At 35.9% G+C, this 27,512-nt stretch overlaps 3 protein-coding genes across 4 annotated transcripts in view; 2 read left to right on the top strand and 1 right to left on the bottom strand.

Annotated features, from left to right (window-relative positions):
- Window positions 1–2,822: 2,822 nt before the first annotated feature.
- Window positions 2,823–4,349, top strand: LOC114933901 (uncharacterized). The gene has a single exon (XM_029306481.2). The coding sequence runs from the start codon at window positions 2,889–2,891 to the stop codon at window positions 3,903–3,905; it is 1,017 nt and encodes a 338-aa protein (XP_029162314.1). The 5' UTR covers window positions 2,823–2,888; the 3' UTR covers window positions 3,906–4,349.
- Window positions 4,350–4,876: 527 nt separating this feature from the next.
- The window catches only part of Syn (synapsin), a 47,415-nt gene continuing 24,779 nt past the window's right edge, over window positions 4,877–27,512 (bottom strand). For both annotated transcript variants that reach the window (XM_085484758.1, XM_029306476.2), the window contains exons 6-9: window positions 15,505–15,710; window positions 14,900–15,164; window positions 14,568–14,817; window positions 4,877–13,876 (exon numbers count right to left, since the gene is read on the bottom strand). In XM_085484758.1, coding sequence (XP_085340884.1) covers window positions 13,686–13,876; window positions 14,568–14,817; window positions 14,900–15,164; window positions 15,505–15,710 — 912 coding nt within the window. In that variant the 3' untranslated portion in view covers window positions 4,877–13,685. The remainder of the gene's footprint in view (window positions 13,877–14,567; window positions 14,818–14,899; window positions 15,165–15,504; window positions 15,711–27,512) is intronic.
- Window positions 18,917–27,512, top strand: part of Timp (Tissue inhibitor of metalloproteases) — a 28,413-nt gene continuing 19,817 nt past the window's right edge. Inside the window, exon 1 of the mRNA XM_029306478.2 lies at window positions 18,917–19,331. The gene's annotated coding sequence lies outside the window, so the exon portion shown is untranslated. The remainder of the gene's footprint in view (window positions 19,332–27,512) is intronic.

Raw genomic sequence — 27,512 nt, 5'->3', positions numbered from 1 at the left:
ATAGATGGAAGATGTTTGTTTCACGTAGAAAGAAAATAAACTATTCACGTATTATCACGCTTCGCCTTACTTAACGATAATTTATCGCATTTTACCACTGCTGTCCTCGAAATGAAGAAAGATCATTTCCATTATCGGTGTTGTCCGATAATATAAGTGGCGCAGTGTATAAATTTTTACTTGAATGCAAAACACTGTCCGATCGCCTTATAATCATTCACCTGGCAAGTCTGTTGACCCTAATCTGAGAATTGTTGGAGGGGACCCGTATCTCTAAGTTTGTATGTTACATGCATAAATTTCCATTTCCGTGCTTAAAAGTGTAGCTGCAAAAGTTTGAAAATGTTTGTCGCAATATATTTATTGTAAGAATGTTTATTATAATTATTATGAAAATAAAAATGCATTAATATTATAACATTTTTATATAGATTTATATTTTATAGAGTCCCATAACTAACTAAATAACTCATACGAGTTAACTATATTTTATCGAATATTATTTTATTGCGTCGAACGTAAAAAGATTTAGCTTTATTATATAAGAATACGAAATGAGAAAGAGAGAGATCATTTAAGCTTGAAGCTATACTTAAATTAATTTTACATATACCTATTAAATATATTATGATAAAGAATAAATACAATTTTATATAGAATATACTAATAAAACATACAATTAAATTTTAACGATATATAAAAGTTTTATTTAATTTTATGGAAAATTTTATTTATATTTTTAAAGTATCTAAAATATGTATAATAGTATATAAAATTTATGAAAATATTTAATAGCCTTTTAATTTATGTAAAGGTATAAGAGTTATAATAAATATAGTATATAATAAAATATGATAATATCGAGAGAACGTAAACGCATATATAAGTTCTCACACGTGCGTTCATGTTTGTACAGCGTTGAAGGTGATTGCATAATAACGTTAATATACATGGTATATATTGTTTAGCTTTAATTTATTAGGTGAAACACACGTTTATAGGTAATAATAATTATTATTACATGGTATGTTAGTAATTTATCATGAAACGAACAGTGGACGCATTTTGCGTCGTCGACTAATTACATATATACATACGATTTATATTTAAATAAAACAAAATTATTCAAATTTTGTGATAATTAAAATCTCTTACTTTGTGTTTTAGTATAGATATTATATACATTTATACATTTTTGTTTAATCGATTGTGTGCCTTGTATATCGTTTCCATAGCGACTAAGTAATCATGGCCGAGTTTTAGAAGTGAATTTAAGCTCGCAGTGTAATTGTTGAAGATCTGATAACATTCAAATATATATTGTATTAAATTAATGTGATAGAGAAATGGTAAACGTATCGTGTTCTTGTAGTGACGAAAAATTTGCGGATTATCAAGTTGAAAAATCGTCCGCACTTGGTCCAAAAACTGACGAGGTTTACCGAACCAACAATCTTCCATCAAGATTTTTATATCCAAGTAAGTTCTAAAAAGTGCTTCATATCAACTTTTTAGATAATATTTTATTTCAAGTTACGTTCTTGGAAATTGAAAAACGTTCAACATATATGTAGAAACAAGTGTTGAGTCTCGTTTTTCTCGGACGCAATTCGATGCGATTTACATGTCACCTTTCTCAAATTCAGTATTGTAAACACAATTACGTAATAGGAAACCGTTGATTTTTTTCAAAATTGAAGTGCTACGAAAATTCGATACTTTTCCTATGCGCCCTTTATTTAAATATATATATATATATATATCCTACTTGTGCATTTTCGAACTTTAATTCGTCATTCGTATAAAACATAAACATAAAAGAGACTGTATAATTAATTACATCAAAATACGAAATTTTTAATATAAATGCGAAAACAGCGCGTTGCTTCATAAGCAGATAGATATAATACATAGGTTCACTGATGATAGAATTATTTTCTGAATGCGTCAACGAATACATTAATTGTAGGTGTCTTCTTATACAAGAAGATATCGTTTCGCTGCATTATATATTTTGGTCCAGAGAAATTACAAGTAGCTGGCATGATAATGTTCAGCTATTAATAAGCCGACGCGGAGTCGATCACTGCACCCGTCGAATCTTATCTGCCTACGAGCATTTTTATATGTGTTCCAATGAATCTCTTTTGCAAGTAACTCGTCTCTCGAACCATACACAAAGTTAATATATGCGGACCGAGCGGCGCCTGAATTTTTTCTCGCCGCACGTTGTGAAGTGTGAGATTCTGATATGGTTTTATTATTCATCACTGATAATTTCTTGTCGTTTTCCGGTATATACATATATCGTCTGTTTATTGTATGGTACAGAAAACATTTTTATGCAGAAATATTTAATTTGAAATTTAAAAAAAATTCTACTAAATTATTCTCGTTCAAAATAATTGTTGTTATAATATGTCACATCTTTATTAATTTTTTATTACAATAGCTTATATTATCTTATTATTATTCTTATTAAACTCAATAATTAAAAAATACATAATTTTATATCTTATATGATAAAATAAAATATTTCTTTTCGAGAAGCTATATATTTTTAAAAATTACGGTCGTCCGAAACTGAGCTAGTGTTTAATTGACTTCCAATAAAATTTTCGCGTATAGTTAACTAATATATCAAGGAAGAGTTATATATATTGGACGATAACTTTATCCGCGCTCCGTTATAATAGGGTCCCCGATAGTTTACAAATTAATTATTAAATCTAAGATAATGCGAACTGTGTTATGGCGTAGTATGGCATGTGTGCGGCTTATCGTTGATATATATTCACTAATAATATCTTGAGCCACGCTGTGTACGCGAAGAAACTACTCCGAAGCGCGCATACGAAGTCAGTGCACACTCAGCCTCCGAGTGCACCATGTGCTCCTTCCTCCTTCTCATTTATCTCCTCTTATCGGGCAACGTCGCGATCGTTTTCACGGAGGAGGCCGACTGTCAGGTTTACAATCACCTGTATATCTGTTTGGAGACCGGCGACGTTCTTCGCGACGTCGCGTTCGAGGACGTCAACGCCGTTCAGACGATCGAGGACATCGAGCTACACCTGGAGAACCTCGGGATCGTTGACGTCGCTAGGAATGCCTTCGTCGAGGTCAGCAACTCGTCCGCTCTCTACGTCCGCGACAATCGATTGTCGAGTATCGGCCGACATTATTTCGGAGCGCTCGACGAGCTCACCTATTTAGACCTGAGAAACAACACGATCGTCAACGTGGAGGAGGGCGCTTTCTCGGGACTGAGCAGTTTGGAGACACTCTTGCTGGATTACAACAACATCTCAACCTTTCGACCCGGCGCGTGGAAGGGTCTCTCGGAGTTGCACGAGCTCTATATCACCAACAACCGGCTCGCATTGCGGAGAAACATGTTTAAGGGGCTCAGGCAGCTGGAAACGCTGGTGTTGGACTCGAACGAGATATCGGAAATACCGATCGGCGCGTTCAACGGATTATCGCACATAGATCTTCTCTATCTGTCGCGTAACAGGATCCCGTCCTTGCACCCCGACGTGTTTCGCGGTCTTAACGAGATAAACGAACTCGATCTGGGCAGAAATCGATTGAGGACGATTCCCGCCGGTATATTTCGACACATGCAGTCGCTGAGCTCGCTCTGGCTGAACGGCAATCAATTGACCGTGCTCAAGTCCGACAGCTTTCAAGGCCTGGACAATTTACTTTTCCTCTTTCTAAACAACAACGATATTCGTTACGTGGACATGGCGGCGTTCTCGAGAATGAAGAATCTTACTGTGGATCCTGGCTTCAAGATTCACGATTCTTTAGCGGACGATCTCGGATCGATTCGTGGTCAATATCGGTGCAGCAGCGTGTCGTATCAAATTCCGTACGAATGTACGGAGGTTGATTCGTAGGCTCGAGAAGTCGGCTAGAACTCAGTTATTTATCATAAGCAGCTTATGCAAATAATGCTGAGTTACAAAATTAAGATAATGACATATCTTTTTTGTAGAACTGTTATACAATGAAAATTAATTAATCGAGAAATTTATTACTAGGTGATTAGCAAAAAGTAAATGTATATGTAATTTACAGAAAAATTATATATTATTTTAACATTATGTATATAAAATAATATCACGAAATAAAGAGCTAAGTTTTAGAGATTTAATGAGATAGTCGAGAAAAAGCATAGATAAACGCGATCATAAATCTTAAAAATAGTTTGCAAAAGAAACAAAAACAAGATGTATTTTATTTGATATAATAAGATTATGTCAAGCTTGTTAAATATCAAAATAGTGACCGATGCATTATTATGCATGCAGTGCACATTAATTATTTATTAATTGTTAATGACTTCCGCAGGAGGTTTTAAAGGTTACGGTCAAGATAATCCTCCTCCTCATCCTTGTTACTGGAAAACTTCCATGGATTACGGCTGGTACACACCGACAATTCATACAGTGCCGACGAAATATTATCCCCGAAATCAATCTTTTACCGCTAATCTTAGCCGCGCAGGAATGTACAAAAATTGTTCTCTTAATACAGAACTCGACAAGTCCTTGTTTTAAAATTTTTACACCATTTTGTAACTCGTTTGATTTCCTTTTTAATGTGAGACGATAATAATGATATATAATGTGCAATTTAAATATTGATGAATTTTACGCATTGTTTGATCTTTGTAGAAATTATTGATTCTAAACAAATGATACATTTATGAATGCATTTTTGAAACATATGTTTTAGAATAAAAATTGCAAACGCGTGTCACAGTTTAATTTCACGCATATAAATTAAATTGTTTTGAACATGCGGCGCTGTGAGGATGTCGTGACATATTAAGATATTAAAAAAAAATAATCATACGCATGTGGTATATATTTTATGCTTATATATTTTTTATTATTACAGTTCAGCTTACGTATATCGCGTTAAACATAATAATGTAACAGATTCTACATCGGGACGTCTTTGAAATACATGCGACGTCCCGTATCTAATGCATATCATGGATATCTCATTTGTTACCATTGCTGCAATTATTATTGACGATTAATATCATTTCGGTTTATTTTTTTCTGTCATTATATCGATGCGATTCATCTATATACGAATATCGCCTAATCGTTAATTGGAAAAAACATTGCGCGTACACAGTGTCGTTGACGATTACACATTAATATTTATAACACTTTGCAATTAAAACACCTCGACACTCGCATTAATTGCCATTATTTCACATTAATGTGGTAATACATTGGTAATGGTAACTCCAATGACAACGTAACGTATATATATCTATATTTATGTATATATGTAACGTAATGGACATTTATAGAATGGCGATCTATTTTAACACATTCAAGAGTAAGATTTATAATAACAACCATAATGACTAGGAAACATTGGAAATGTTTTATAATCTATTATGGCAACAGGTAATGAGAGATGAGTAATGATGGTCGATACATATTTGCATATTACTTTTCTTTTTTATCTTTGGTTATTTAGAAGACGCGTTAATTGTTATTGTTCTACTCTATTGTTCTGGATGATATCTTTGTTCGATTAATTACGAGCTACGCCGAAATGTAACGCTCCGAGAAACCATAATTATTGTATTCATTAAATCCATTAATCCTTCGAGGGACTAAAGCCTCGAAAAATACAAAAAAAAGTTATGAGAATCTTTATATTAATTTATTACTCTTGAAAGAATGTGTGTCACTCATGAAATCTAAATAAAAAAATATTTGTCGATATTATTAATAATCGAGAAGTCTTATTCTCGAAAATATTGCATTTCACTTTGATTCTACAAAAATTTCTTCTTCATAATATATTATAATAGAATTATATCGTAATATATAAAAAAATATCGATACAAAAAAGTTTATAAGAAAACAATGCCACGAGTCCAATGCCCTTAAAAATTCACCAAAACAAAGTCGATAATCTCATATTCGATATTTATTCGCATATTTATTTCAAATTCGTACGCTTATATTGAATAGCACATGTTAGGCAAAAAACAGCATGCTTCAACCTTATTATCTGAAAATGATCTACTCTCTACTTCTACATCTCATTTGGTAGACTAATCTTCGAAAAAGTTCTGCTTGATGATCAACGTCGATCTCGATGCTCGTTACCGATTTCGCTTCTTGTCCTTTTTCTAGCAGAATCAGCTTGAATTGCTTCACAAACTCGCGTTTCATCCACGTAATTCTTCCAACATCTCAAGATGTGCAAAAGCGATATTTAACACGCAACATTTAATCAAACGACAGAGCTCGATCGTAACGAGCATCTCGACATACATCTAACGATTAACGCTGCATATCATAGGAATAATTACATGTCTTTGTATTTATATGCGTCTGCATTTTATATATATATATATATATATATATATATATATAATATATATATATAATATCTGTCTTTATATATATTATTTATACTCTTCATATATATTTATACACGTTCTCGTTAATATTGTACTACACTTCTTCGCGTATTCTCTCGCTACAGGTTACAAACTTATACTCTTATATGCTTGATTCCGGCTTAACTTTAGAGCTTTTTTTTAAACTCCGATAATCCTTAATAATTAACGATGACAGATAGAACTCGCATTTTATGTGTGTGACTTAATCCTCCTCACGTTTCGCGCTTACTCCGGTACTTACTTATACAGATTTTTTATTCGTTTACGATATAAGTGATAACTTAACGCGCACGCTAATCTACGCGCGCGCGTGACATTACTACATTCGGACGTTCTTCCATATATAATCGTCCTTTGATTTCCTTCTTTCGTTTCATTCCATTCTCTCTCCCATTCGTTTCCAACGCTCAGGACTCGTTCTGTTGATTCGTTGTCCTCTCAATGACCACTTAAAATACGCTTGTGACCTTAAGTACCGTTAAAAGTTTTTATCGTTTAAAAAGAACCGCGTCGACTCTTCGCTTGCGCCGTTTTTTTTTGCGATTTCTCCGGATTCGAGAAATATATCACCGATTTCCGAGCATCGATCTTGCTCGTGAGATAGGAGAATCGAACTTTTCCATTTCTCATTTCAAGTCACATAGCATTGAATCAAATCTGATTGTTTGTTTCATATCGAAGAAATACCGACTCGGTAAAATTATGTATATATAGATTTTTTTTTAATTAATTGACCTTTATAATTGAATTTAATCCGCGACTGATGGAAAGTATACAAGCTGCATGAAAGTAGCATTCTGGAACTAGCACATCTTGCATTTTTTTTCTATCGCACTCGAATGCATCAGGAACAAATAATTCCTCCATTCTCATTGTTCATTAGAATTTTATCTCTTTTTTTTTCAAGTTGAATCGCACGCGCGTGTAACGTCAAAAGTCATTATCGCTGGTATTTAATTTATCTGAATTCAAGGCTCGCCGCGTGAATGTCAACCGATTCACGAGGGTCACGACGATTTTTCGAGAATGACGTAGCCTCGATTCAACCCTTTCTCCACGTGGGTGGCCTGTTCGTGGTCATCGATGCTCTTCGATTCTCCCTTTTTCTCTCTTCGAAGCATGATCAATTCGCTCACGTTCGGTAAATATCATTTCCTTGAAAAAGAGCGACGATCCGGGGCTCTTAAGCTCTTCGTCGACGCGATCTTCCACTAATCTACGAATCTGTATTCTGCGTGGATTATACATACGTATATCATATATCTTGCATAAATTCAACGCTTCGACCGATTATGTTAATTAATTTTTTTTTTGTTTACGATCCCTAACGAATCTACGTAAATTAGTTAGACCTGTGTCTTCCTGAAATCTTAACGCGATAAATATATCTCGGTATCTTGCTTTCCACGGCACGATAGGCTGACTTTATAATGTAATAACGGGGATTAAATAACATCGACACCATACCGTACAGTATAATATTACTTATATAGCGTTATGATACGATTCAATTTTTGTGTGAACACCGTGTGTATGTATTTGTGTGTGTGCTCGTGTACAGATATGTGTGTGAATGAGTATCATACATGTGGCTAGCACGCATTGAAATCAAGGAGGTAATGCAATGGTGTTAGGCTGCAACGTATATATTCGTCGCGCCTACACGCCTACTGCTATTATCGTTACTTTTCTCCCAAGTTTACCGTCCGCGAGTTTAACATTTAAGTTTCGTTACACACAGAGATACGTTACTGAGTATTATCAAGAGAGAGACGAGCCGTCGTGTAATCGGGGGTAAATCGATGATGCGTACTCTATCCTCTATTGGGCTGCCGCCTCTCGGCTGGGAAACAAAGATGACCTGACTGGAAACGCGTATTACGAATTTGCGCTTTTCGTTGTAAATTACTTATAGAGACTTTGGTGTTTCGGGCGGCCACAATATTATAACGATTGGTCGAGAACATTAAGCGAGTTCTTAAAATAGTTTCTTCTCGAACACAAAAATACGAAAGGACGACGCTTTCATTTCTCTCAAATATCGAGACTTCAGCGTTTCCGAAAGCGTAACAATCCGATTATTCATTGTTAACTTGGCAGTAGTCGCATAGAGTCATAAATCATTCTTACGAACGTTAGTTAAAATGAAGTGACTACAGATCTCCCAGTTAACTTCAACTAATATTCTAAGAATGATCTCAGTAATTCGATTTTCCTCGAACGAGTTAAATTGCTTCTCGGCTAGAATCAGATATTTTTGTCGATCTTAAGACACTGTGCATATCGCAATTTGTTACAACACTCATGGATTCAATATATATTTTATATAACACATTTAATATTATAATAATATTATATATTTAACATTATAATAATATTATATATTATATATATATTTAATATTATAATACTATTATATATTATATATATTATAATATATATTAAATATATATTTGTTGGAGAGGGAGGTAAAAATAATAAACTATTGAAAGAAACCCCATGCCACTACTGCTCGGCTAAGGTGAATGGAAGAGAAGGAAATGAGGCACCCAAGTTCCGCGATCGCGCCAAGATGATATGTACGTAAGAGATTTCTCCTCGATGTACAGTGACGAATGCTCAGAAAGCACAGTAAAGGTATATACGTATATATAAGAGAGCGTAAAATCTATCCGAAAGGCGCGAAACACGCGCGAACCATAACTTATTGCACGATCCTCTCGCGATAATCGGAGGATCGTCGAGATTGCGGGGGATAGGGATGGGAAAGGGAAGGTGGGGGAGATTTTATAGCTTGTCGATGTTCCCTCTTGCATGAAGAGGGAAAACGTTTGCTCAAACTCTATACTATATGCACAACGATCGATATTGCGGAGATCACTAATTTACAACTGGGAATGGGGCATTGATGAGTTTCCGGAACGATGTTAGACGATGGTTTACACCGTCGTCGTACATAATTCAGAACTCTCTTCGTGTAACCGCGTTTTCATCAATCTTGCGTGTATATCGCACGAATGATTTTATAGTCAATATTTTTGAAGGAAGACGCAACACGAAGAGATAGATGCTTTTTTGGCTGAAAAGTGTCGGAGATCATCGGTAATGAAATTCTCTCATTAATGCGATTTTTTTTATATGAAATATAGTATATGTGCGTGCTGTATATATACGCACATATACGTATATTACGTTTTACGCGAGGCAAGAAAAAAACGGTACTCGTTATTTGTTGATTTAATTCGTGGGCGCAATTATGTATAGACAGCAACGTGATCGCGTATCCTAGAAAATTGAAAAGATCGCGATACATGGTTATAAATACTGCGTGTGCTAATCTACAAATATTGCTGGTGCATTATTACTTGGTAGCTACTTGGTGCAATATACGAAACAAAAATGAGAATGCAGCCGCTCACGACACTACACAGTCACCATAACTGAACTAACTACTGGAGAACGCTTCGATAAGTTATGATCCAAGCAATGAAATGCCCGATGCTGTATCGCTATTTATCAGCGTGCAACGTTCGAACGATCACTTTCCGACTCATCAATTAATATTTTTAATATATAGTCAACTATCAATATTTTGACAAATAAAATTATTATTGATCGCAATTAATTTTTAGAAGATAATTATATAATATTTTTTTTAATTCACAGAAAATTTGATAATAGATGATACTTCGATATTGTAATATATATATATTAACTGACAAATTATTTTGTATTACACGTGCAGGCAAAGTGGCACTTTGTGTGCGTGTTTTCTGTGCGGAAAGCAGCCGATTTCCCACGCCGCCATCTAGCGGCGTGCGATCGGCCACCTCGCGCACAGAAAACGCGCACAAAGCCACTTTGCCTGCACTTGTAATACAAAATAGTATGTGTACCACGTGCGGATTGACAATTGTTCACTCGTGTGGGATGGCCGCACTCGTGACCAATTGTCAACTTTCTGCACTTGATACACAATATACTATTTTCTAAATTTATCATGCGCTATAAGAAGATTTCCGAGAATTGGAAATGTCAAGAGGAAAGAAATGAGATTAGCTCGTCGATTATGTAAGACTTTATCGAAAAAGGTGATTGATCGAACAGAAAAGTGCACGCGAAAAGTGTTCTTTCATACAGACAATCCTGAGGATCACAGTCACAAGGATTTCTTCGCACAAGCGAATCCTAACTCTATCCGCTTCTCTATCTGAAGTCGACGTCGATGATTTGACTAGGCTATGCGTGGACGCACGCGTTGTCGCTTCTAGTTTTCCTATGTTTATCTAGTGCCTAGACTCGCACCCCTGAGATATTCTTCATCTGTAACCGCGTCATCTGTAATACGCATCCAGTGTCGATCGATTGACCTCCGCGCAGTGACGTGATTATGAGATTATTTGATTGCTCTTCTCCGTATCGTGGCGTCAGCTCTGAAAAAAACGGAACCGGAGATATCTGTGCGTCGAGCAAAAAATCTGTGCAGTCTTATTTTGCTTCCCTGTTTTAACTTTAATCGAAATTTGCTACAAATTTCAAGTATATTTTCCAATGTGAAGAAAGAAACGGAAGGTTCTAATATATGAATCAGACTGACGATCAATATTTTGAAAAAACACGTTTCTACAGAAATATAATTGCGTTGAAGATTGATGTAAAGGATTATTAAGGGCTAAGACATATCTGTTTCGCTTACACACTGAGATCTGCTGCTTGAATTATTCAGTTTTGCAACGCACGGAAGACATTTTTTGTGTTGCCGCGTTATTGCAGAATCGAAAAACACTGTTTGAATCGCAATTTTATGTATAAATTCCCACAGAAATTTATATATACAACTCACTTATTTATATAACGCATTCTTGATCTCGAAAGTGCACAAATGTTGTAACGAATGTAAGCTTGGACGGCAAAGATCAATGAAGAAACAGTGCGTCTCAGCGAATATACAAATGCAATGAGATTAAGATTTATAAAAAAGTACAAAAACAATAGAGAGGTAAACGCGGTAAAAAGTGCAATGCCTCAAAATGCTGTTGTGTAATATTCTACGTCGTCCCGTTCGTTGCATCGATCAGCATTTTTGCCGAAAAATTGGTATCTTGGAAAAATTTTTTATCCCTTTTTTAACGCACACTTGTCAACCGTTTCGCGAATAACGTGATACAAAGGACACTTTAGTGTCAAGGCACATGAAAATCAAACCGTCAATTATTTTTATTACTTATGCAGTTAAAGAACCGCCAAAGAGACACGACAAAATCGTATATAATAGAAGATTTCTATTACATATATGTAAAAGTGTTCCAAATGAGATTTCACTTTCAAATAAATTCGCTCTCCCTTCGCGTTAGTAGTTAAAAAAAAGAGCTTACGCTTTTATATTATTTATATCAATTAATCACACATTAATTGATATTTCTCGAATATTTTTCTATCACATTTAGCGACTATTTTCTTCAGCGAAGTTTAGGTTTTTTTTCCACATTTGTCGGATTGCAAACGTTGAGCCTTCCTTTTTTCCAGAGCTGAAACCACAGTTGATTATTTCTCGGTCTTTCTTTCGTTAATTCTATTAAGATTCGATCACTCGCTGAAAATTGCTTCTCTCCGCGTTTAATTGGTTACACTTCGCCGATATATTACATTCAGTCTGTTTATTTGCGCATACATATGCGTATATGTATATATTTGCAGATCTTTGTATCGGGATATATTCATTTTTGTTCCGCGTTGCATGCAATCGGATATCCGCTCCAGTTCGATTTATTTGCTTTTCGATCGATCCTTCCGGTTCTCGCGCCAAGATTCAAACACGCACATGCAAATTCGCATGACTCCTTAATCCTAAGAAAACACGGCGACCAAATTTTCGTGAATTTTCCGTCGACGACGCGTTTTGTCTAATGCGATAAATTTTACCAGTTCTCGATATGAATGCATTCGAAAAAGAAGGTATCGCGTTTTTTCTCTTTATCTCTCTCTCGAAATGCGTGATAAATTTTTTTTTTCGTCAATGAGAATTTTACACGCTAGGAGATGCTCTCCTCGGAAATTTGTTAGCGAATTAATTCATTGATATATATCTCGGTTGATCAATCGCGCGACGAGAGTAAGATTATATATCGCGGATATAAATTTCGAAAATTCGACATTCCGTCCGCGATATCGAGAAACGCGGCGCTTCCTTCCCTTTGATTTACCTTAAAAACTACTTGTGCGCTTAAAAGTAGAGACAACTATACATTCGTCCTTCCCGACCTGTAGTTTTCGATGAAACCAAACGACCGCTTGCAGTCTCGGTTAGCCAAAAAGTTCAGAATAATGCCCGAATCTCCTCTTTTTTTTGTCGTCTTCGATCATCTCGAATGACGTAGGCGTACAAATATTTTTACAAACACTGCGAGATCGCCTAAATGACGCCCATTGCCTGCCTTAATTTCTATCTCGCAATGCATTTTCCCTTAAATGACAATATGACACACGACGATCCAAACGTTAAGCCTAAAAGTGGGTGCTCGAAGTAAAACTGGTTGAGGAGACGCCAGGGGCCTACGGAATCATTGCCTTGCCTTTATGTGTGAGAAAGCGCGCCTATTATATACGGTTTATTACGTGATGCAAATACTACACCGGGTATCGCGATATAGCAATTCAATAAACATCGAAGCTGACTATTAAATACTGTTGCCATTTTTTCTCGACTGAACTTGCCTAACTTTTATTCAATTAAATTCGTGTACACGTGATTATATATAGAACTACTTTATTCTCCAATGTATGCACACATACACACGATCATGATTCTCTCAATATACAGGATCTATCTACGGCGCGTTAGCTTAAATAAATCGTTGAACACGGGAAATTCCGGTCTCTCCGTCATTTTTTTTATCTTTCCCAATCTCAATCTATCCCGCTTGGTCTGTAATTTTCCAATAATTTTATTCGATTAAATTCGAACGATTAATAGTTGCACTTTGCGCGGCATGCAATTTCGCGCGAGAATTTTCTACGATAATCTGCAAATATATAGATATATATCTACATGCTCCGATATTCATGTAAGATTTGCTCAATTGAGTCACGTCGAGTCTCAATCGTCGAACATGCTTAGGGATCGTCGAAGTAATTCGTGAGTTCGTGTTAACGTTGCCGACTTGTTATCATTAGCTACCTCAGGGCGAGAGAGTTCGACGTCTACGCTCTCGCTACGTCGGCCGTATCTTGTGGCCTACATGTCCCCAAAAATCCCGGCGAAGGTCTTGCGCAAATTCTTCATCGTGTCCTCGGTGTCCTCGCCCTGGGTCTGCGACTGGCTGCCTTGCCGGTGGAACGGAATTCTGGATGTCAAGGGTATCGCTGGCGGTTCCTCAGGACGTCGACCAACCGAGGGCGCACTGCTCACTGTGCTCGATTGAGAAGCTGCGAGCAAATTCAGAATAGGATTTATCAAATTAAATATCGTTGCGCTTTTTTCTATTTTTTTTTTATATTTTTTATATTCGTGTAAAATCAGTCGACAAAGAGCAGCAATCGATATTTGAAAAATATAAGAGAGCAAATATATAAAGAACAAATGTGTAAAATATATACATATGTATGTATATTATTCTGCTATGTTGATGTAAAAATATTTTGTGTATTTTTATGCACAACTATTTAGCAAAATTGAGAATAGGATTTATAAAATTAAATATAATCGATTCGTATAAAATGTCAGTCGATAAAGAGCAGCAAATTAATGTTTGAGAAATATAAAGGAGCATGTATACACAATTTTATTCTTTAATATTGATGTAAAAATACAGTGTGTATTTTATGCACAACATTTAGCAAAATTAAAAACATTCATCATTTCTAATTTAAAAATGAAGACTATTTAGCCAATTAACATTTCTTTAATGCTACCATAATTTTTTAAACGTGAATAATGATAGATATTTTATATATTTATTTTTTATTCATGAAATTTCGTTAACATTAATTACGATTATAATGAATCCACATTTGATTAAATTTGTTGCACCTGATTTTTTCAAATTTATCGCGTGTTTGAGTATTATTTTTACATTTTATTTTTATGAGTAAAATTGTTGGGGACAAATAGATATACCTTGAGAATCTCGCCGCTGTAATTGATGATGACTGTCCGAGGCAGTGACGTCACTCGATATCGGCGCGGTGGAACCTGCGGAGCCTAAACTTCCTATACTAGCCATCGAACCCATACTTCCGTGAGATCCCAAGGGTACTGGTGGCGGTGCAGTTCGATCTTCCTGAACTGGACTAGTCACCTGGCTAGAACCTGACATCGAGCCTCGCGAGGCCGTCTTGGTCAACACACTCGGTGGCCGACAGTAAACCTGTACAGTTAGTAAATTACAATTTATACGTAACGATCGCAATCACGGGCGCGCGTAATCGTTCGCAATCTCTCGCACGCACCTGCATCTTCGCAGTGACCAGGTCCGCGATGTGACGTCGATCCTCTTCCTGGGAGTCTCCCATTAATGATAGCGCGCTGTCGTTGACCTCGATTATATGCTCCCGACCATCCTTGCCTACCAGCAGTTCGATCGCGCAGATATCTAATCCTCCGAATAATTGCGCCACGTGGTCGACCCATGTGCGATGTCGCTCGCTGACAGAAAGCTGCTCCAGCATAGCCGAACCGGTATTCGATTTCCAGTTGCCGCTTATGCTTTTTCGCCTGTAGAGATCAGAGCGGTAATAAAAGCGTGCGATCGCGATTTAATTATTTATTCTACAAAATAACGTTGCTACATTATTCTGAAATATTGTTCTGCTGATTATCAAAATCACTCTTTTAAAACTGTTGATTTTTATGACCTCAAGCTTCTTTAATTAAAAAATTTAGAAGAAAAAATAGACCAACTCTAAATGAGCGAGGAAATTTAATATGTTAAATAATTTAAAAATTATTTTGAATAAATTATTTTATTTAGAATAAAAATTATTTAACACCTAATAATTATTAAAAATGTTTTCCTCAATTAATCAATTTTATCGCGGACTTTGACGCGACTTACATGAAAGCCTTGTAATTATTTCCGATCTTCTGCACGTGCACGTCGTATTTAGTGTCGATGTAAGGTTCCGCCGTGCAGTAAGTGTTCGCCATAGCTGCCAGCGAGGCGAGATCTAGAAATTCTTGATTTGTTTCCGCACGAGCTTTGCCAGTCCCACCGTGAGCGTGGCCCAGTTTCACCACGACGGGATATCGAGATGCGCTTACCTGCAATCGAAGTAGATAATTGCTTGACGGAATTGCTAGAGAATGATTAACGCCCTGTCAATTGAGTTTCTGTCTCTCTATCTTTTCCCTAGAGAACGGTAGTTTGCTACCGTGTCATTAGCAATGCAATCTGTAATTGCGCGATGCATATCGGTACGAATTGCTGTATACGTGTGTAAAAAAATTAATGAAATTTCAAATATTAATCAGACATGTTTTAATATGAGTAAAAGGCATATAGGGAATTTAAATTGACTTTTATATGTATTTAACATAATTTTACACAAGATTTATATATATTTATATACATAATTTTAAAAAAGTTTTTAATTCGATTTCTATTCCTTTATTATAGTATGTTGATTCTATAAACTCTATTTTATTTAATCGTATTAAGGGCCGGTTGTTCCAACACTTGGTAAGTTTTTACCTGATAAGTAGCATATCTTTATCTCCATTTTTAGAATTTATTGAGAAATTGGAAAAATCGGCCCTATATAAGTAGTAAAAGACAACATAAAAGATAAATGCTCCTTAGGATATCTCGTTACAGATAGCTATGGAATTTCTCGATGGTAAAAGAACATAAACGCGAGTGCTTAAGTGCATATGTCACTTCTAGAATGGAATTTGTAATTTGTGATATTTATTAGATTTCTTATTTTTCTCCATATTTTCTTTATCAATCTATCTTATTGCTAGATATTTTAGACATTGCTTTATGTATCTAATTAATTATCTATCATTGCTTTAGATTATATTCCACATAAAATTAAGTCAAGATGTGTCAAGTATAAAAACAAATTTGTGAATTTTATTATTTATATTTACTGTTAGTTAAGTCTACGAGACTTCTACTTTTTTATATTTGTCATATATTTAATATTAAAATCAAAAATATGTTATATAATATATATAAAATATTCTTTAATAAAACTAAGATTAATATTATATATTTAATATAATATATTACAATGAATATATAAATTTAGGAAAAATGTAGATATATAAAAAAATTATATACATATTACGAATTGTCGCAGTTGAATATTTAATCGTCATTCAAAGTTACTATTCAATTTCGTATCGAGTGATTCATCTTCTGGTCCATCTCATGAGATTACTCACGGCAATTAATAATAAGCTTTTTGTCGGCAACGGAATTACCACTAAAACGACGCGTGCTTTACCATTAACAATCTGTTTACAAACGGTAGGGACGTAAAAGAGGAAGCGGCTGCTTAGTATCTTGCCCCCAGTCGCCAGTTGAGCGGTTGTATCCGGATCCAATCTCCGACGATACCCGCAATTATTATACGGCGCGAAAGAGTGCTGAGAATCTGTTCGTGCGAACGCATATATATATATTCGTGCCGGCACGTGGGTGTGGAGACACGTCTTCTGAGTATCGCTGGGAACTCGTATCTGACGCTCGCGTTGGCAAAGAAACACAAACAGCTGCGATTGTTGAAAAACAAATCGGAGAAAGTTTGTTATAATAAGGATAATAATAATTTAAAAGAGAAAGGTATACAAAATATATATATATATATATATATATATATATATATTATTATTTAAATGTATCATGAAAGCGATGCATCGAAAAGTCACCGAAAAATTTATGTCAACGATCTTCCTCTAATCTTCTTGAAAATTTTGTGTAGAAAAGATTTAATTGCGATCAATAGCGAGGGAATTGATATCAAATATTTATATTGAATTTTTTAAATCAAATCTATAAATTTCTCGGTGACATTTTTCGACATATTATACTTTTTTCTTTGAAATTATTACCTTACTATAACAAACTTTAAGCTCTCTTTAATTTCTGCAAATTTGCACAGAGAAGAGAGGATTTAATTGCGATCGCGATAGCGAGGAATATGCAAATATCTTGATCTCGGAGATAATAGAAGATGAAGAAAAAATAAGAGAAGGAAAAGTAAACGCGACGAGATGACGACGAGGCGAAATAGAAAGATGTCTGGATCGAGGGTGGCGACTATTAGACGGCAAAGAGATAGCGAAGAGATCTCGAAGCCGTCAGACATGACTCTAGGCAACGGATGTAGAGTGCGGTAGGTAAAGTTCTCACTATGTGGAGGCTGGAGAACACGAGAGAGCGAGAGAGCAATAGAAGAGTCAAGAGCATAGATGGTATCCGTACAGTCGAGACTTGGAGCAAGCTTAGATAGAACGTAGTCTTGAAACGGGCTGATAAATAATTGTAGTGGAATTTCCAGGTGGCCTTCAAGGTATCGTCTTAAACGCACTTTATTCTCGATTCTTCTTAAAATAAAGCAGATGGGTCGCTTCGTATAATGACGTCTTTTGAGAATAGCGGATTTTAAAACGCAAAAGACTTGATCGAGCAAGTGCTCGTTTATGAAATTGGAAATGATTTAAGACCACCTTTAAAAGTGAGGCGACCTTCATGAATTATATTGTTGAGCTCGTCTTTAAGAGAGAGATTATGCATGAATATGTATGAATATGTTATGAATACGACTATACAAAAGAGGCGGTCAAGTCTTCATCAAGGTGAGAACATGCACGTAGAACATGTTTATTCAAAAGAGTTAAGTATGATGAATTGAAACAGTACAGAAAGAAGAAGATATCTTCATAAGTGGAACACACCATTTAAAATTCTCATTTTTGTTAATTCAAAGGATACATTTTATTATTAATTAGAAGAAAATATATTCAAATCTCTCTAAAAATATTAGTTTGACTTAACCAATGAATTTCCACGGAAAACCTAGTATATCAAGTCGCGTATTCTTCTTCCGTGTGCTGTCTAAACAACATTAAATGAGGGAATGAAATTGATCTGGAGCAGGCTCTTCGATCGGAAGAGAAGACAAAAGAGACAGCGATCGTTTGAAGAAGACACGAGGAGCGAGTGAAAGAGAAGGTCAGAAGATTCGTAACCGGGAATAAGAGGGACGGAGGTGAATACGAACGAGGAGAAGATCATCGGGAAAGAGGATAGTCGTCGATATAGAGAGAGAGAGAGAGATGCGACGAGGACGGAGAATACACCAAGTATCAGAGATCGAGAGAGAAGGAGAGTCGCGACGAAAGAGAGAAAGGGACGGAAAACGAACGAGAGAGTGGTGTGAACATTCGCTGGAGAGGGAAAGAAACCGAAGCACGAGCCGGGAAGCAACGTCGTAAGAACGTAGGAGAAGGAACGTGTCGCTCGCGCTTGCATTGCTTTTCGAAGCTCGCGCGCGATCGGTCGCTCGTGCGTGCGAACGGAGTGCGTGGTGACAGCTGTCGAAAGAGAAAAAAAAAACACGGAGAAAATCTCTCTTCGCGTTTGCATTCCTTCCCTTTATTTTTCCGACCAATGTTTTATCCTGCGATCGGGATATCTTCTTATCGTGCGCGCGAGAAAACGACCGAGTGCATCTCGCTTTCTGCTATTATCGATCGATCCCGCGGTTTCTTATTTGATCCGAAATTATTACGCTATTCCCATTGAGCTCTCTGTTAGAGAGAGAGGAAGATCTTAAAGAAGAGCGGAGAAGAGACTGGGGAAAGGCGGAAGAGGCAGAGCGGAAAGTCTATACAGGCGAAAGGATCTCAGGAAGAGGTCAACCAGGGAGAAAGGTAAACTGTGTGCACTGCATTGTCGGATTTCCTTTCGCAAACACATTTCGCGTCGTAGTCCCCTTCTATTGTAACTTCCGGACGAATGGATAATAGATGCGGACTGTGTCCGGTTTGACTTCAAATTTGTGCGAAATGAAATTTATATATATATATACGTCTGATAATCAGACTAGAGAATTGAAAGCTGAATTTGAAATGTTTTTTTCTCTGTAAACGAAAATATTTGATGGAAAAATATGTTTGTTCAAAAATACGCGTGAACATGTTTGAATACATTTTAAAGACGAATATATACACACGTGTACAGATATTTTATTAGGACCCAATTCAATTATTTAAAGCAGCGTTCTAAATATTGTAACACAATTATTAATTAAGTTGTCTTTTGAATAAAAGTTTTCGAAATGTCTATTAATTTTGTTCAAATTTAATGGACGGGTGGTACAATATAAATAAGACAAATTATAAGATCGGACAGGTTTCGAATGATTGGTGAAGGTAAAACGCGGCACCCGAGGGTTGAATAAATAGAACTTCTGAATGTGTGTGGTCAAACGAGTCGAACTTATAAATGTCGATCTATAAAGGATTGAACCGAGACTCTCGTACGAAATAGTACTTCGAATCCATATAGTAAATACAGAATTTATAGTGTCCCTTCGATTTGCTATAAAAGCGGATATCCGAAAAATATTTTTAGTGCAAAAGATATTGAAATAAATTTATGGGCGGCAGGTATTTGTGAAATGTTAATTTCGATCAGGAAAAATAGCTTCGGAAATGTTAGCTGCATTTATCTAATTTTAATTTGCGCGTGTGTAGGTGTAATATGTGTGCCGAAAGGAACGTAATGTGAGAAAAATATATTTCAGGCAGCATGAAACGAAGTTCTTCCAAAATAAAATCCTCGTCGTTTAATTTAACTCCGAGATTTTCTCTCCGCCGTATCTCTACGCGAGATTCATAAATAATGACGTCATCCGCACAATTACAAATTGCAACACATATATCCACCGTACGAGCGATGATTGATACAACTTCTTGTAAACGCTCCCTCATGGCTCTCTCGACGCTAATTAATATCGCAAGGATTGTTTTGCAGCAATTGATATTGTTGGAAAATATTTAAATATCCATTAGTCAGTATGTAAAATGATGAAAAACATTAAGGGGAACACGTGCAACGATGCATCATTGTAAATGTTTCTCTCGCGCGAAATAACAACCTTCCTGGACATTGACGAATGATCATCAATGAGCATCGCAGATATTATGTAAATCTTTCGTCCTCGTGAATTAAAATCACGCATGTGATATAATCAGAGTCGCGCGTTTTAGAATCGCAGAAATTGCGGCGATCTTATATACACTCCATATGTAAATTACTCGGCTAGCCTGTGATAAGCTGAAATTGAATTGTGCCGTTGATGACGCTGTCAATTTGCGCCTAAGTTTAGTCCACTTCTGGGAAAGCAATTTCAATAAACGGAACGTAGGAAAATATGAGAGCGCACACACGTTCTCTCGAGAGACCGCGTCTCTATGAGAGATCCAGCCCTGCTTCTAAAGTACATATGTACCTCTCCGCTCACACAACGAGTTAACGATCGATTTTCTCACGTGAGTCGTAGGTGACTATTATCCCGGCGACCGACGGTTCTAGTCGGCGCAGCATCCAAAATAACGTGTCGAGCATTTCGTGTCGCACGAAGCGCAATAAAAGAGAATTGTTTAACTGCCGAGGGAACGAAGCAGGCACGCGAACACCTTTTATCTGAAATGTCTCTTCGGAGACAATACTAATTTCACGAATCTCAAAGAGCTGTATGTACATATTATATATATATATTTTTTTTTTCAATCGTCAAATCATTATAAAAGAATATTCTTCGCGCCAATTTTTTTTTTCTATTAAACTTTAGTAAAAAAATTTATTGTTTCTTTTAACGCGCGTCTGAATTATTTTCGAGACAATTTTCTCGGCTAGCAGCAACCCGACGAGATGAATTCACGCGAACATTTTTTATCTGAAATGTCTCTTCGGAGACAATTTTAATTTCACGAATCTCAAAGAGATATAGACACATATATATATATATTTTTTTTTTTAATTGTCAAATCGTTATAAAATAATATTCTTTGTGTCAATTTTTTTTCTATTAAACTTTAGTAAAAAATTTATCATTTCTTTTTACGCGCGTCTGAATTATTTTCGAGATTATTTTTATCTGAGATATCTCTTCGGAGACAATTTTAATTTCACGAATCTCAAAGAGATATACATATATATATATATATTTTTTTTTTTCAATCGTCAAATTGTTATAAAATAATATTCTTTGCGCCAATTTTTTTTCCATTTTTAGTAAAAAATGTATCATTTCTTTTTACGCGCGTCTGAATTATTTTCGAGACAATTTTCTCGGCTAGGAGCAACGCGACGAGATGAATGCCCTGAGATGCTCGGCACGACACACTGACATATCGACCTTCGCATATTTCGTGCAATAAGGCAATAAGTACATCGTGCGTAAATACTACTCCGGAGGTTGCGCTCTTTCTCTCCGATATATACAGGATTAAATAATTCCTGTATTCCATTCGTGGGGATCGCGTCGAATCATGATCGTCGATTTTCGCGGCTTATTGTGACCTGGCTATTACACGAAGAAGATAATAATTCATTTCGGCCAGCCGTAATCGGGCTCGCGCCATATCTCGCCGTGTATAATATCACGTTTATTACGCGTTACTCCGATATAAATCGGTCCGTGTGGCGCCAACCAGCCGAGCATTACTGTACATGCCGCATATTCGGCATGTTTCGTATCCCCAGGTATCGTGTAGATACGTCTTTGCGCGTTTCAACGGAATCCTAGGGGGACAGATCGATCAGAGAGTCTCGTGATCCGACCGGATTAGAGAGCCGAGGATCGAGTATTTATAACGCTTCGCGATTGCGCAAGTATGTATTTATATACGAGAACACGTGAGGAATGCACTTCGGCAATCATTTCCAAAAGTGCAATCGTTAAAATCGCGAATGTATCTCGGATGATGTAAAATTTACCTCTCGTTGACGCGGTATAATTTATATTCTCAAGTTTTTTTTTCAACGACTCGGTTTAATTATCGATTTTCAATAGCCTTCGATATTTATATTCGTGTCTCTTGATATCTCGCAGGCTTTTATCTTGTTTCTAATATGTATTTTATGCTATACATATATAAAAAAAATTATTTGCTCACGTTAGAGAGATTTTTAAATTTTATTAAAAGTTTTTATGTATTTTTTTCAAACACATTTTTTTAAATTTTATTTTATTCATTTCTGGCCTCGATAAGATCCCATCGAAAGACTTTCTATTTATATGCTGTTTTTTCTTTATCTATTGAAATCCGTTGTGTAAAGCGAAATGCCTTCCTGTCACAATGAAGCTCTTTCTTCAATGTATACTCGCGTATGAATGTCGTTTGACAAATCGCGTTTGTCGGAAGCTGGCTTACATCCAGTATCTGGATGCAATAGATGCAGCTCGAAATTCGAAATTGAGACGCAACATCTCTCGCGTTGAAACGCAATAGAAAATAGTCTTAATTTAATATCCATATGGAATTTCAACAACGTTCGCCTTATCAGTGCAATTAATCACGTCGAGAAACATTGTGTACAGACGGCACTAATTATTTATCGGTGTTGAATCTCGAGTTCCTTATCGCGCGCGATAATTTTCATTCACAACAGTTGCATTTCGAGATTATAGATTGTAATTTCGCCGAACGAGCCGATATCCCGGCGAGAATAAAAGCGCCGATCATTATTGCCGGAGATATTGATCGTATACGGCGAAGAATCCTACGTGTAATAAAACAATCATGATAATAATTCGCGTTTATAATGATCAGTTGACGTGTCCGAGTATAGAATTAATGTGCTCTTCTCTGTATATACAATAATAAAGTGAGAATAAACGATGTCCGTAAAGTTGCGCATCCTTTTACCCGGAAACATCCGCAAAGTATCGTATAGTTCCCACAACAATTAACCACAGTTCAAGAATCTTCGGGCTTTATGCGTCCGCTAATGAATAGACAAAGGAGTCAGTGTAACGAGGAAAATGGTTAAAATCGAAGGTCAAAAGCAAGTTCGTCAAAACTCAGCGAGGAGCTGAACGCTTGAATTGTCTAAAAATTACGTAACATTGACATTCTGAACTGACATATATTATGATAACAATAACAGTAATTAATCGACGAAAATGGGTGATTATAATATTATAACGTTATAATGTAATTAAATTTATTTTGCAATAGTTGTTACGTGGATTGATGAATAAATTAGAAAGTCTTTTTAGATTTGCAATAATAAAGTTGTCTTCAATCGACGCAGAGAAATGGGAGATTATTTTTATTTGAAAATAAACTTTTCTAATGATTGCTTAGCTTGACAGCGTATTAACACACGAAAGTAAGCACTTTGTTTAATAAGATATCACGGATGTTCTAGAATTTATATAGACTGAATGTATAATATATGACAATTAATCTATTCAGGCTATTAAACCAAGTAAACAAGTTTTGCTCGCCACGTGTATCACGACTTATCCCGACTTCGAACATATATATATATATAAATATAGATAAATATACGAAGTGAAAGAAAGGGTAAATTCCCAGTGAACATACACTGCGAAACGATAAAATATGCCGGAATCGCGTGTAGTTCTCGTAAACACGAAATGACCGTGTCGTAAGGTGAGGAAATCTCGCAAATGATTACTAGATATTAAGATGGCCATTAACAGGCGCACCATAAAACTTGGAGCTCGCGTTGAATTAAACGACCACGTCGTTCATTAAATCTCAAAGAAAAAGACGCGGTAGTGCATCGTTAAATAATGAATATACGATATTTGTATATATTTATACAATATCATGTGAACAATTCAATAATAAATTATACGCGCATTCGTGAATTATTATTATAGTTTATTGTTAGACGTGTACGTGATTATACGCACGTGTAATTCTTTTATACAAGCAGTGAGTTATGGAGCCACGTCTTGTTGCTTACGGTACCGTTAATATTCCCGAAGGTGCGGACAGTTTCCGTGTGTATGTAAGATGAATCTTGGCTTTCTAGTGCGTTCAATGCGCACGCGCAAAATATTAATAAATATCCGCCAGGCATATCGCGCTCTCGAGCATTATCGGAGATCTACTATTGGAGTAATGGGACAAGATTCTCTTGTAATGGAGTTCCTCATTAAATAGTTAACGGGTCTGCTGCAAGTAAGCACATACACCCCGTATACGCAACTGAATCTAATAAATTTCTATTCCTAGTCTATAAGTACGATACAATCTCGTTACGACTTTGTGTGTGACTACAAATTGAGTTTGTGTATTCAAATGCACTGAACTGTTGCGGGTATTGGTCCGGAATTAACTTAATCCTTATTGTGGAACTCGGTAACGACAATGTGCACCAGACACGTTCCGTTAGGAATTAAGGCTATCCGTATATTTCTGGCTATAGGCTATCGGCTAACAATAGATATTTCATAATATTTTCCAACTCAATTCCTAGTTCGTACATCATATATTTTTACATACTGCCAATCAAGTTAAAAGATTCAAAATAAATATTCTCTGAAATCATGTTGTAATGTAATTAATTTTATTAATATATATTTTATACGTTTCGGAGATTAAAAATTATCGGCTAACAATAGATATTTCATAATATTTTCCAACTCAATTCCTAGATCGTACATCATGTATTTTTACATACTGCAATCAAGTTAAAAAAATTTTTTTAAATATATGATCCTCTGGAATCGTGTCGTTAATTTAATTAATATGTATATTTTATATATTTTGGAGATTAAACATTATCGGGTAACAATATATAATTTGAAAAAAATGAAAATTTAGAATTGAAAAACACTTCGTAATACGTATTTTTTCCACAAAAATCCCTTAAATTATATTACGATTCGCTTAAGCTGTATGCTTTTTTATATACATTTTCAAGAGAATGATTTTTAAAATCATTTATGGATTAAAGTTCTATTATAGTCTGAGAGACTTCTCTGTAATACGATGATATATATTCTACACGTAGCACATTATGATGTGCGCAGTACGTGTCGCGAAAATTCATGGAACACCCCGAGGACACATCGTAACTCGCTTCATAGTGGCCTTGCCTAAAAGTCGCTGTGGCTTACGAAACACCACGTGGCATCGTGCGGGGTGTGGCTTCTCTTCGTGTTTTCTCTCGTTATATCATCGCGAGTACACACCGGCCGGTCCAGTTATGCACTTTTCGTGTTGGTTGCCATTCTTAAATTTCGTTCTTCCGTATTTTGTGCGCGATTTTGCCCTTACACGCGAGAAATCGGTTTTCCGTAAATTACGTGTTATCTCACGACGGAATTTAATTGACATTCCCCCGTTTATTACCTGGCTGCCTCGCCGGAAGGCAAAGATTGATCATATTACGTGGCGCCGATGTCGCAGCCTCCTCATTTATATATCGATGCTTATTAAGTGAAAAGTTTTATCAGACTATATAGTGATATAGAGAATCGGGGTTGAGGGTATGTAGGCATAATTGCTAAATTAAAAATAATTATAGATAATTCGCTGTGTTAAGAGCGTATCAAAGAGACCGATTTGACAAAAATAGCGCTTATTAAGCCTCTCTTTTTTAAATACGTGTACTTGCAATGACATTTAGCTTATCTTGTTTCGAATGAAAAAATATTATCGCTCTCTTAATGGCATATATTTGCATTTACCATGCAAATATATGTCAAATATGTATGGTTAATGATTACATGTTTTATTTCTATGGTTATTTTAATATATATGTGCTCAAGTCTTGATAACACAGCAATATAAAATCTATTAAATAATGCACTATGTGTAAGACAAATAATTATTTAATTAGTATCGCATTAAGATCCATATCTTTTATTAGCGGTATCTGACATACTCAAAATGTCACGAATTTTCTATTAGAGATACCGATAAAAATTCCGCAATTTGCATAATTTTCGAATTAACATTTACTTTTAAAATGTATGCTGAAATTATGAAGATACATCTGTTTTAAATTAGAAACTCACACTCAAACGTCGTGATGCTTTTAATTACATCGTTTCTTAAATATTATTCTATTACAGAGAAGTTGCCGATTAATTATACTCTTTTAAAAATTGTAAATTAAAAGATAGATAAAATTATTTTAATTTAAATTAAATTGTTTTAATTAAAATCGCATTATTTCTTAAAAAGAAAAATTTTTCTGATCTAAGTGCTTACGTGCGCTTTTAACAGATATAGAGAAAATTTATGATTATACCCATACACTATCTCGTTATGTACACGGAACGACGCTGCATCCCGTACGATAATTTCGAATAGGAGGCGGAAGACATCTTCTCTTCCTCTCGTTTCTCACAATTTTAGGGCGTCTTTTTGCGACGCGTGTCAAATGATACAACGCGTCGGCGGTTCTTGAAAGCCAGCAATGACGTCTGCCACGTTCTTTCGTGACCTAACTAATGCGTAGCTTTACTACGCATGACTCAGCGTCCAACAATCTCATTCACCGAAGAACGAGAATCGCGATAAGTGCGCATAAAACACTTTCGCAACGTCGCTTTCTTGGAGAAGACGGAAATTTCTAGGATGGGAAAACATTTTAGCTAATTGGAGCCATTCGTTAATCGCGCGATATCTCGTTACTTCCTCCGCTTCTCGCTGATGATATGAAGCCTTCGACTGTGTGCGTGTAATAGGAAGCACGTGATACGACTAGGATGCCAGAGAATCGAGACTCGAGAGAGTCTCGTATATAATTGATTGTTGATAGTGTTGAGGAGCGGAAATTGAGAACATTGGAAGAGAGTGGAAAATTCAAGATCCTCGCAGTTTAAGACTTTAAAGTTCGAGAGAGCTAGGTACTAAAAAAGTTGAGAGCTAACGTCTGAGAAGAGTGCTCCAGTTCGAGCGATAAAAGTATGCCGAAACTCTGTAACACCAAACTAAAAGCTGAGATTCGAGAATATACGCGCAAAGCTCCCGCTCGAAATTGTTGTGTATTTAAGTTTCCTCGGTGAAATCAGTCACGCAAATAGTACATGTGCGTCAATGGTGTTTTGGATT

The sequence above is a fragment of the Nylanderia fulva genome, unplaced genomic scaffold (assembly GCF_048542155.1).
Source record: "Nylanderia fulva isolate GAGA-0341 unplaced genomic scaffold, ASM4854215v1 Scaffold31, whole genome shotgun sequence".
Taxonomy (NCBI): domain Eukaryota; kingdom Metazoa; phylum Arthropoda; class Insecta; order Hymenoptera; family Formicidae; genus Nylanderia; species Nylanderia fulva.
The sequence above is the reverse complement of the archived record's forward strand: the minus strand, read 5'-3'. Positions and strand labels throughout refer to the sequence as shown.

Excerpts from the sequence above, each read along its gene's own strand:
- LOC114933901 (XM_029306481.2), top strand. The coding sequence starts at position 2,889 with ATGTGCTCCTTCCTCCTTCTCATTTATCTCCTCTTATCGGGCAACGTC.